Source organism: Xenopus laevis, chromosome 9_10L, assembly GCF_017654675.1.
Source record: "Xenopus laevis strain J_2021 chromosome 9_10L, Xenopus_laevis_v10.1, whole genome shotgun sequence".
Taxonomy (NCBI): domain Eukaryota; kingdom Metazoa; phylum Chordata; class Amphibia; order Anura; family Pipidae; genus Xenopus; species Xenopus laevis.
In genome coordinates this window covers 32,766,391-32,778,291 of record NC_054387.1, presented here as the reverse complement: position 1 = coordinate 32,778,291, position 11,901 = coordinate 32,766,391, and the positions used below count along the sequence as shown (strand labels likewise).

Below are 11,901 nucleotides of genomic sequence, written 5' to 3'. Positions count from 1 at the left end.
CCTAACTTGCAAAACAAAATGTTTCCATTGTAGGTCCCAAGTCATGCTCTTATATCAGTGGCTCCAGTATATTCTAGTTGGCAAAGTTAGCAGAGCAGCAGAGTCAGAGTGGATGAGTGGGCATGAGACTCTCTAGTGACTTCTCTTTTATAGTTTTCATCCAGGTGCTCATATAAAAGTTCAAAGATCACAGGGAGGTAGGATTCTTGGTGCCATAATGTCAAGCTTTGGGTAGCGATGCAGTTGAGGGAGGCCCAGAAGCATCTCACACTAACACAAGTTACCCAGAAGTTGGAAGAAGGAGGTCAGTGGAGTGGAGAGAGGCCACTGAGACTTTAACCAGGGAGAAGACAGGCTCAAGTGCTAGACCGCACATCACTAGCAACCACAATATTCCAGGAGAATTATACCTATAGTGCCCCACAGATTTCTTTTGAACTAGTAATGTGCCCAGCCAGGTAGTTTGGGGTGCCCAACCAGCTTGACCCAGTACTAGAAGCATAATCCCTTTCATCATACTAAATCTCCTGTTGTCAAGATTCTTTTTCTGTTATAGTCCCTGTCTCCTGGCTACTGCTTGGCTTAGTCTTAATGGGGGCTCCTTTCTTTATAGTCCGCATATAGCTGGAACAATTTTATAATATAAAGTGAGATCTGAATACATTTTGGTATATTATTTTTTGCATGCACATACAAATAACTGCACACAACAATGTTGACCTCTGATTGCCTGAAGGGGGCAGCATAAGAGTCAGTTCTGGGGTTACAAATATTGTTAGTGTCGAAAGAAACCTATCACCTTCCAATGCAATGCTGAAATCCTGAAAATTTCTTTGTAGTTTATTATTGCTGCACATTTTGATTATTTCCATTTCTTTCACCTTATGAAGGAACCCAGCGGGGCTGTTGAAGTAGAGTGTATGCTCTTTTGAGAATACAGCTGCAAAGTAGCAGCCCAGACAAGTTCTCTGTACAGTATCTATAAGGATGGGAGGCTTTATTTACAGAGTGAATTTACATTAACCTTACATTTTAGATACCCTGAGTAGTATAAATTGTCTCTGCAGTTTCCCAGACTGGTATTTCAGCTAGCCCCGGATGCTATCCCCATTGACACTAACACACAGATCTCATTTATAAAAGTCATTTTGGAAGATTCATTTATATAATGTGATACTGCCCTTAAAACATAACAAAACAGTATCTAGTGCTTGTGTCTTGTAATGGCAGACATATAGGCAAATGCAAGAGAAAAGATGATCCTTGGCAAGGAAAAAAAGGGGAAAAAAAGTTTTTTGACCTTCAGCTGCAGGTAGAACATTCCTCATATTTACACTGGGATTATTTAACATTTTTTTATACAATATAATATGCTTTCTACTTGGGTCTAATGGTTTTTAGATAAGTTTTGGTAAATATTTGTATTTCCCTATTTCATAGAGTTGTTCCTGTGATTTTTTGCCTGATAGAGATTAACAATGCAATTGTCTAGTGGCACTTTGTTCTGTGCACCATTGCGCTACAATACAAGTGCTTTCTGTTTCGCCAAAATATTTTATGCAGGGGAAAAAAATGGCCATTGACTCTAATGCATTTGGTGTGGGAAAAAATGTCGACTGACTCCATTTTGTTTGGCCCACGAAAACGCCCATATTGACTCCACCGCAATTGGTAAAAGAAAATGTCGAATTTTTCTGTGCTTTTACTAATTTTTTAGCAAGCGTAATGGGTCGGTTTTACTTCTAACTAATAATATAGTAGGAAATGTGTATGGTGGGCTGATGATCCCAGCCGATATCCATGTACAATTAGACACTGATTGATTAGGAACTCCTCTTTACCTCCTGCTTTTCCGATCTTTCAAAGAATGGAAAGGTGGCCATGTCAGAACAGTGTCCATTCATTCGGCTTGCGGTCGATTGGACAAATACAAATAATAGAACGGCTGTATGGTAAAAATTATTCAAACTGCCCAATCAAATCTGAGCATGTATGGGCAGTGAGAAGAAACAAAACAATTGATGAATGATTGCACTTCTGTAAGTAAGCTACAATGCTTTTCCCTTTATTTTCAGGAACAACTTTTTTCGTTGTAACTTTTCAACTGGTCTTCATTGTTTATTATGGTTTCTGAATTATTTGCCTTCTTTCTTCTGACTCTTTCCAGCCTTCAAATGGGGGTCACTGACCCCATCTATAAAACAAATGCTCTATAAGGCTACACATTTATTATTATAGCTACTTTTTATTACTCATTACATTCTATTCAGGCCCTCTCTCATTCAAATCATTACATGGCTGCTAGGGTAATATGGACCCTAGCAATCAGGTTGCTGAAATAGCAAACTGGAGAGCTGTTGTATAAAAAGCGAAATAACAGTGCTGCGAAATATGTTGGTGCTATATAAATACATGTTTATAAAATGTTAATAAACCCCAAAAAAAAAAATAATAAACAATGAAAAACAATTGTAAATTGTCTCAGAATATCACTCTCTACATCATACTAAAAGTTAATTTAAAGGTGAACAACCTCTTTAAAATGGGCATCAAAACAATAGTGCCTCCCGAATTGTTTTGTCAAATGTTTGTACGTGTCATTAATAAGTATAAATATAAACAAATTAAAAGCATTCATTAAAAAAGGAAGGATTTCTAACTGGGTGTTTTTTACGTTAATGACATTCCATGGCCATAAGAGTAGGACAAGCACTAACTTTTCTTACTTTTTTCATGTTGGCTTTTCTCTAATAAATCAGTTTGAGGGATGGAATAACTGAAGCAGATGAAATTACCTCTAAGTGCTAGCTAAGGGGATGCTATGGAGCAGGATAATTGGTGGAGGGTTTCTTGTTTTGACACAAAGACCCAGGAAGAAGAATCGCAGTTTCTAATTAGCAAAATGGTGCAGACTTGAAGGATCGGGATAAATGTTTGAAATGAGCCTCCATGCTTCAATAAACGTAGTGCAATTGGCAAAGTTATTTCCCTTCCATGGTCTCAAGAGACCTAGAGATGTGGAATTTCCTGGTCACTGGCACTTTAAAAAGGAAGTTATCAGAATGTTTCTTTGTAAATCCTAATTAAAAATACCCTAAAGAATAAATGTCAATCAAATCACGAGGTGTTGGGAAACTACAGTTCCCAGGATCCTTAGCAAGCTGACAGCTGGTATGGACGCTGAGATTTTTACGATGAAATTCTGCCAGTTTTCAATTTTTTTCTATTTAAAGTCTTCTTTGCACTTCATCGGGTCCCTTTAGCTTAAACAAAGCTATCCATTGCTGCTTTATTCCTGGCATTGAGCTTTGGGGTGGAGCAAAAGACCCGTTGACTATTGATCAAGCATTTGGGTCTTTGCACGGCCCTAGGATCTATGAAATATGAAGGATTCTGTCTGGGAGGAAACTGTTACCTTCCTGATCAAGCCTCATATTGAGAATATGGAGTTCCTGCTTAAGCAATATGGGACCACCATGGGATCTGTAACTTTGCCCTCCTATATGCAGAATATTTTTACAGCAGAAAATACAGGTCCACTGTATTCATACGGATCTCATACGGATTACAATGAGACTGCAGATGAGGATTCTGGTCTGTTTTTGTGTATGTCCTCAGCTCCAACCTCCAAGCTCTTCCAGTAGAGATAGAAGCTCAAAGGCAGGCCCAATGGATTGAGGGGAAAAAAAACATGTGCCATAGGGCGGTGGCCATAGACGTAACAATTACAATCTTTCTTGGAAAACATCTTTCCAAGAAAGATCGTTTGTTTCAATACAGGTGTGTAGAGCTGAATCGTCATATAAACAGGTTCAAAGGCACCCGATGAAAATTTTCCATCTAGCCCGATCGAGAAGCCGACTGATATCCAAGTCTTCTGCCGATATCGGTTGTGTCGTTTGCCACCATACATGCACTGAATATCATACGAAAATGAATTCAGTACGATATTATCTGTGCGTCTATGGCCACCTAAAGCCTTTTGTAAATAGAGACAGTGAGAGACCCAGGGAAACAAGCGAGAGTTTGACTTGAGGTATCCACAGAAAGAGCCTAATGTATAAACTGAAGATTTCCAGGTAACCGCTCCAGGCCACCTCCAACCCCACAATATAAAAAGACAAGACTGCTTCAAGCAAAGTGTTGTAACAAAAAAAGGAGAAACATTTATGGGTTCTCCATGCAAAAAGCCTGTTTGCGACCAAGAGCTTTTCTCTAGGGCAGAATGTAAAAGTCTGAAGGTGGAAACAGTATGTACGTTGTAGTTGTAAGGGATGATGATTGGTAGTAGCATAGGGTCAGGGGCGATCCTGGCCCCTCCGGCGACCTGAGGCAGCAGCAGTTGCTGCTGCCCCTCCTCCCCCGGAAATTTACTCTTAAAGTACCAGGAGCAGCATTTTTGCTGCCCCTGGTACCTAGTGGGGCGCTGCCGCCTGAGGCGACAGCCTCAACTCGCCTCATTGGCGGAGCACCCCTGCATAGGGTGCTAGTAAAAAGAAAGGGAAACTTAAGTGTAGTTAGAGCTTAGTCCTTTAGTTCCAGGACTAGGACCAACATTCCATCCAGGGTCATAACAAAAGACAAACAGACCCAACAATTGCAAGGAGTGTTGCAGTACAGTAAAAGGCAAGGCAGGGTCCAATCTAATATGCTATTTCGATACATCTTTGCAGAACACCCTAAATCTTTGAGGTGCACTTACACGGATTTTGCCATGGGACAGAGAAAGATCAAGCTTTCCCACCAATCCCATCCTTCAACATTGTTTAGTTTTAGGGTTATTTTAAACAATTGATGGAAAACGAAGAGCTGTTATTAAATCTGATAGCATGGCTCACTGGTGATATATATCTCTTCAGCCTCCTGGCAGAAGGGAGCATGGAATGGAGGTAAGTGTTGGGTTGAGGGGTAGTTGGGGAGGCCAGAATTTGTGGTCCAGTGTGGATCCCACACATTATATATGGTATGATAAAATGTTAGATTATTAGCTTATCTTGCTACATATCATGCTAAGGACAACAGTTGGAACTTCAGTGGCAACCTAAGACTATGTGCAATCTCCCGGTGTCCCAGAATATCAAGTTTATCTGTGATAGCTGCTTTGAAATGTAGGACAGGCTTGGCATTTAATATCTGGCAACCCATTATCCAAAATGGTCTAATATACTAGATGTTATTTTCCATAGCATTTTTGACTGATTTCCTGTTTCCAGTATCTTGAACCATACGGTACTATGTATTGGCTTAGGGCAGGACTATGAGGTGTTGGGTACTTAGGGGGCATATTTATTATGCTGTATAAAATTAAATTCACCGGAAAAACTGTGTAAAAAGATGTGAAAAATATCACACGGTATGTGTAAATTTTACTCCATGCAAACGCCAGATTTGCCACCGTTTACATTGCTTCTAGTGGAAGGCACTCTAAGAAAAAACACATAGTTTAAAAATGTTACTCCGTTTTTTTACACATGGAAGCCTGGCATTGTGTGTTGTATAATCCCACTGTTTTTTACCCAGCACAATAAATATGTCCCTAAATGTGCTTGGATCCTGCCCCTGCCATGATGCACATTACACAGGGTCTGTTCTGATTAAATCTGCTCACCGGTGTGTATGGGAACTGACTAGTGATCTGATCTATGCTCACCCCTTTTTTAGAGCAAGTGAGAAATATTCTAAATCATATCTGTTAAATTCAGCAAGTAAGGACAGAGACACACGCTCAGATTTGGGGAGATTTAGTCACCCTCTTCTTTGGGGCGACTGATCTCCCCAAATTGCCTCCCGCTGGCTAGAATCACCGGCAGGCTTTCGCTCAGACGCTTTGTTTTCCGAAGTCAACCGAAGTTTCAACCTCTGGCGACTTCGGAAAACTAAGTGAACGGATTGCCATCCCGCCAGCAATTTAGATTATAGCCGGCGGGAGGCAGTTCGGGGAGATTAGTTGCCCCGAAGAAGAAGGCGACTAAATCTCCCCAAATCTGAGCTTGTGTCTCTGCCCTAAATGTGCAAGAAAACTGGCAGAAAAAAAATCATGTATAAGTTTTGTTCCCTGCGGCAGTGGTGTAACTACCAGGGGAGCAGGGGGTGCGATTGGGCCAGGGCCCGCACCCCCTCAGGGCCCCCCCGGCAGCTCGCGCCACTGTTCTAATGCGGCCGTTTCTGGCCGTACGGAGGGGGCGGGGCCCGGCTGCACGTCCCGCACCAGGGCCCGCCCCCTCTAGCTATGTTGCTGCCCTGCGGTGGTCGTGTTAATTTCTTTCCCTTTAAAAAAGTAGCGGAGCAGAGGTTGCCTATATGTCAGTTATCCGGAAACCTGTTATCCAGAAAGCTCCAAATTGCGGGAAGGCCGTATCCCATACACTCCATTTTAATCAAATAATTCAAATTTTAAAAAATGATTCCCTTTTTCTCTGTAATAATAAATCAGTGCCCTGTTCTTGATCCCAACTTAGATAAAATGAATCTTAAATATAGGTAATATTGGGTTTAATAAATGTTTAAATAATTTTTTAGTATGGAGATCCAAATGACAGAAAGATCCCTTATCCAGAAAACCCCAGGTCCCCGACATTCTGGATATCAGGTCCCATAGCTGTATATACAGTATACCTATTATAGAATATCCTAATAGTGTAAGTCAGCAGGGAGAGGGAGTGCAGCCCTGTCAACCCTAAGGCAACTTCTGTTGACATTTAGCATTTGGCCAGAGTCCCACTTATAAGGTTCATATTGACTAGTACTGAAAATTCTTGTTTTTTGGCTTTTCAAAAAAAATGTGTAAAAAAAAATTAAAAATATATTTAAAAAAATCTTGGCCCCAAACATAGTGCCCTTTTTTTTGCATACAGTGAAATGCGATGAATGGTTTATTTTCATGCTGTTTGGGCATTTGTCAGCCTCTAACAAATACACATAGTGATGCTAGTTTATAACCTCAGATACCTGAATATCCTCTTTCTTCTTGAAATAAATTAGGAGCATGTTTGCTTCGCCTGGAGTCACATTAAGAATATTTTAAAAAGTTGAATATCACATCCAGGCGCCACACAAGATTAAACGAAAGAAAAAAAAAATCATAAAAATGAAAGGTATTTAAACTTTTAATCCTATTACAATGAGGTTTCAGTGAGTGGGCAGGACATTCTTTGGAGAACGAGGGATCACGTAGATATCTTCCTCAGCACCGGAGCTAACAATTTGGCCCTAAATTGTATTTAACCCTTTACTAACTAACTAAAAAGGGGTTAACAACTCCTGAAAAGGTCAGACGAGTTTACAAGATTACAAGTATTACAATGGTATTCCCAGGCAAGGCTGGAGGAGGGAGATAAAAGTCAAGAATCTGAAATGTGAACTACAACTCCCAGAGTGCTCAGCGCTGTAGTTAACAACAGCAGGAGGGCTGCTGGCGGGTGGGCAGTCCTGGTCCTAGGCTGCTTACATTATCCCAAAGAAGTGCAAGTTTATATTAGGGGGGCATATTGCACCCATCTCCGCTCGTGCACCAAGAAAAGGTGCTAAGGTGTTTAGCTCCCCACTGAAAGGCATTACTACCCGTAAAGTTATTAGGAGCTCCAAGATAAATACGTGAGAATATACAGAGAGCTGGAATCCCCACGTGGCTTGCTTACCGCAGCCAATATAAGCCAAGGCTTCCAAAAAGAAAAACAACAAATGAAAATGTATGTCTTGGATGAAGCTTAACTCTTTGTGTGCCAAATTCCGTGCCCCTAACGATTGGACACTTCTTTCCCGTTTATAAAGCTTTATATATATAAGGGAAAGTTGCCACTGCACAACTTTTTTTGTACTGCACTTGGGTTCTCTACCCTCCTTGTACATATTATACCCTTGCTTCCCAAATTATATATATATAAAAAAAAAATCATAATACCAAATCCCAGTACCCCATCTTTCACCAAGTTCTGAAGATGACAGCGGCAGAACAGACCTAGTTAACCCCTCGCATGCCATCAAAGGTAATGAACAGAAGTCCCTTGGCTTGTCTCTCCTCTGATGTCCTCATTGACTATCTGAATGACTTGGATCTTTTGTCATGCTGGTGTTTGTTGACTTAAGGCAACAGCCTCACAATGGGCTGACACCTTTTGAATGGCCCTTCTATTGATGTCTCTCATTGCCCATTTATCACAGATCAGATAAAGGGAAAGACAAGGAAGATCTGCAGCAGTAACGCCTTCTCTGGTGACTTTATTCAGGAAACCCAGTTAGATCTCAATTGGCAAGCACAGATAGGAGAGATTAGGGCTACTTGTGTTGTCTGGCAATGTGTCTTTTTTAAGGTTCTCAGTCACTATATGACCATGTGGAAGGAGGGGAAGGAGGTTGAAAGAGAAATAGTAGGATCAAGCAAGGATAAGGCTGATAACTTGTGTGCCGTGCAACTGGAAAGCAATGGACAGGGGTCAAGTTTCACCAGTGCCCCACCACATAGGTAGGTGTGAAGGACACGTGTTCTATTCTAAATGAAATGTCAAGAAGGTGAAAACTAAGGACATCAGTATGAAAGGGCCACCCCCCTCCATCTCAGACTTCAGTAAGAAGACAGGACTGAATACCATTTAAAGGAACAGTTACACCAAAAAAAGGAACATGCTTTAAAGGAAAGGAATCTAATATAGAGATGCCCTGCAATGGCAAAACTGGTATGTTTGTTTCAGAAAAACAACTATAACTTATATAAACAAGCTGCTGTATAGCCATAGGGGCAGCCATTCAAGTGCAGGACACAGAGTAGATAAGCGTTCTGAAGAACCCCAATGTATGCTACAAAGCTTATATGTTATCTGCTGTGTATCCTTTTCTCCTTTTTCAGTTTTAAATGTCTGCCCTCATGGATACACAGCGGCTTGTTTATATAAACTATAGTTGTGTTTCTTAAGCAAACGCCAGTTTTACCAGTGCACAACACTACATTATATTTTCATTAATTTAGGACACTTCCATTTTTTGGTGTTACTGTTCCTTTAAGACACAGAAAAAGGCACTTGTATATAAAGCCAGAACTCCGTGCAAGCCACCCAGCAACCGAATAAGCATTTTGCTTTGTCATTAGTTCTGTTAGGCAGGTTAAGAAAAGCTGGAACCCCTTCCCTCCCCCAAAAAAGCACTTTAAAACATAACAGATAAGCACCAGTTTAATATTTTAGTGGTTTACTTTTATTCTGCACTCTACAGGGGGAGGAAAAAAAAAATAAAAGAATAAATAGCAGATAGTTCTCATTTACAAGAGTAAAATTTTTCATCTTTCAAAATGTGTTCTCTTTCTATGTACAATAAACTGAAAATTATATCTTGCTCTGGTTTTTATTCATTTTTTTTTTGAGGTCCATCAAAAAAAGGCACATTTTCCATTAAAGGAAAAAAATGCTTCTATATTATTAAACTATTAAATTTGTTTTTTTTTTCTTTAAAAAAAAATGCTTCGCCAAGCGAAGTGCTCTTTTTTTGGATATAAATAGAGATACATTAGGCAAAAAAAAAATAATAATAATATTATTAAAATAAAACACAACCAGGATAATAGTGTTGGAAATACAGTAGACACTGGTTATTTAAAAGAATAATACTGACCTTTTAATAGTAATTTAGACCAATGCCATATATACACACATATACATTTCTACATATTACAGTGCATATAACATGAAGCTTGAACCATGAAGCTACTGTCTTTTTGCATTAGTCCAAGAGTCTCAGCATGAGCATTTGCACTCGGAAATGACAGGGTACTGAATGGTTATCCACGCACACTTCTGCTGAACCCTGCGTTGACATCTCCACCTTAAGATGGTCAAATGCATAGACTTGGCAGCTTTGCAAACCATGCCCTCTGGCACAGAACAAGACCTCTTACTGTAGCAGCTCCCTACTTTCACATAGCGAGGCCAAAACCTGGTCCCTAGGTCATTCCATGTGTAAAGGACAGGACAGAAGGTCTGGGACCAGAGCCACATCTGCAACTTTCTCCTGAGTTTCTTGCTCAGTCTGTGCTTTTTGCTCTGAAGCCCCTCGTAAAACTCCAGTCCCTTGATTTCCGCTGGCATTGCCCCCGAGGGCTTCTGCCTAAGAAGGAGATCCAACTCCCCAAGGTCCTCCACTCCAAGTCTCTCCTCTGGCAGGATGGTGGCCATAAAGTTGGGGTCAAAGTGTCCAACCATTAAAGTCCTCAGCAAGGTCTCGTTAAGATCCTTCTCCTTGGGATCATAGATGGGATCCGGGTGCTCAATAAGGTCCACCAGTGGTAGGTTTTCACTAGGAGCCGGTCTGATGTGCAGATAATGTTGGCAACCCCCTTGGTCTATTCTAAGTCCCAAGAAGACCATCAGAGCATATATAGTCACAAGGCACTGGGAATGATCCATGCTGCACACAGCTGCACAAAATAAGAGTTGGGTGCTCCCGATTTCTTGCCAGAGATCATAAATAATGCATCAGAGGAGGAATTCTGGGGGGTTCAGGGGCACCTAGCGAATTGGGGATTCCCCCCTCTCATCGCAGTCAAGTGGAAGTTCAGCAGAGCCCCTGTCTGTCTCCAATGCGCTCACCCTTTACGCACAGTCCTTGGTGGCACCACTTTGTCTGCCTGCTGGCTCCAGCCTCCCCTCTCTTAAATATTCTTCACTTTCAGCTCGATCACCATGGTAACCAGAGACTCGATCTGCTCCTAGAAGAAACTGCGGAAGAAGGGAGCTGTGGAAAGCAACAGTCGCAATCAGCCAGCGGCGCGCAGCGACTCCCAGGGATGCAACCAGAGAAAGTTGCAGGATCTCCTTTACATCTGTCCGCGCAAATCCCCGCAGGTCTCTTTCATTTGCAGGAGCCCTTATAGAGTGAAGAAGAAGGAAAGGGGGAGTGAGAGCTGCGCAATGTGCTTTTGCTGCTCCTCTCTGCCCTGGATAAACCCTGCGCCGCAACCAGTCTGTAGCTCGTCCCTCTGGCTACTTAGGATTTATTAGCCAGGCTCCATACGGCTGTGATGTCATTCATGTTTAAGTAGTGTGGTGGCCCGTGGCCAGGGTTGGTTGCTTGGATGACACCTCCCTCGTCTCTTGAGTGGTGGACCGGCGGTGGGCGCGTCTTTCAGCGCAACACATCGGAGCGGCAGCTGCTGGACTCTGGCGCCCTCTGCTGGTCCCGAATGGCTTGTTGATACAACAGCGCAGGAGTTTCCTATCAGCGATAGCGGCTCCTTTTCTTTCGCTCAAGGCCCAATATGTTTTATATTCATAGTGTACAGTACAGTGTCCCAGACAGTATTTACAGTAGAGTCCGTCAATTGTAAGCTTCGCGGATCAGACATTTATCCCACCCCAGATAACTGACAGCAGTCTGGTCGCTTTGAAAGTGGAACAGGGACCCCCAACAGCTACACGTGGGCTTGGCCGATCATCTTGCAGTACAGTTACCCTTATTGAGTGAAGGGACCACCAATCTGTGAGGTTGGGATAATATTTAATAATGACATCATTTATATGCCATTAAAAGTATGCAGAGGCTAAGGTCTACTTTATTTAGATCAAACACACCAATAACACCGTAACATAACCATAAATGTGAGTTAGTCCAAAAAATAGGACAGCATTTAAATATTTATTAGTACTTGTTGGCAAAGGCCTAACGCATTTCGTGCTTGTTGGGGCACTTACTCATAGGCTCATGAGTAAGTGCCCCAGCAGGCACGAAATGCGTTAGTCCTAATAAATATTTCATATTTTTTTTCACTTTCTGTCCTATTTTTTTGGAGGAACTCATATGTATGGTTATGTTACTGTGTGCCTGCACCCTTGGACTGGGGTGAACTGTGAGTATGCCCTCCTGCCTACATTCATTTTCTTTTTTTTTCTTTTTTTCAACTTTAGAAATTGTATTTAT

General features: G+C 41.6%; 1 protein-coding gene across 1 annotated transcript; it reads right to left on the bottom strand.

Moving 5' to 3' along the window:
* Nucleotides 1-9,163: 9,163 nt before the first annotated feature.
* nog.L (noggin L homeolog) lies at nucleotides 9,164-10,985 on the bottom strand. Its single transcript, NM_001085644.1, is given in 1 exon segment — nucleotides 9,164-10,985. A coding segment is annotated over 1 exon segment (669 nt). The 5' UTR covers nucleotides 10,392-10,985; the 3' UTR covers nucleotides 9,164-9,722.
* Between the last annotated feature and the right edge of the window lie 916 nt (nucleotides 10,986-11,901).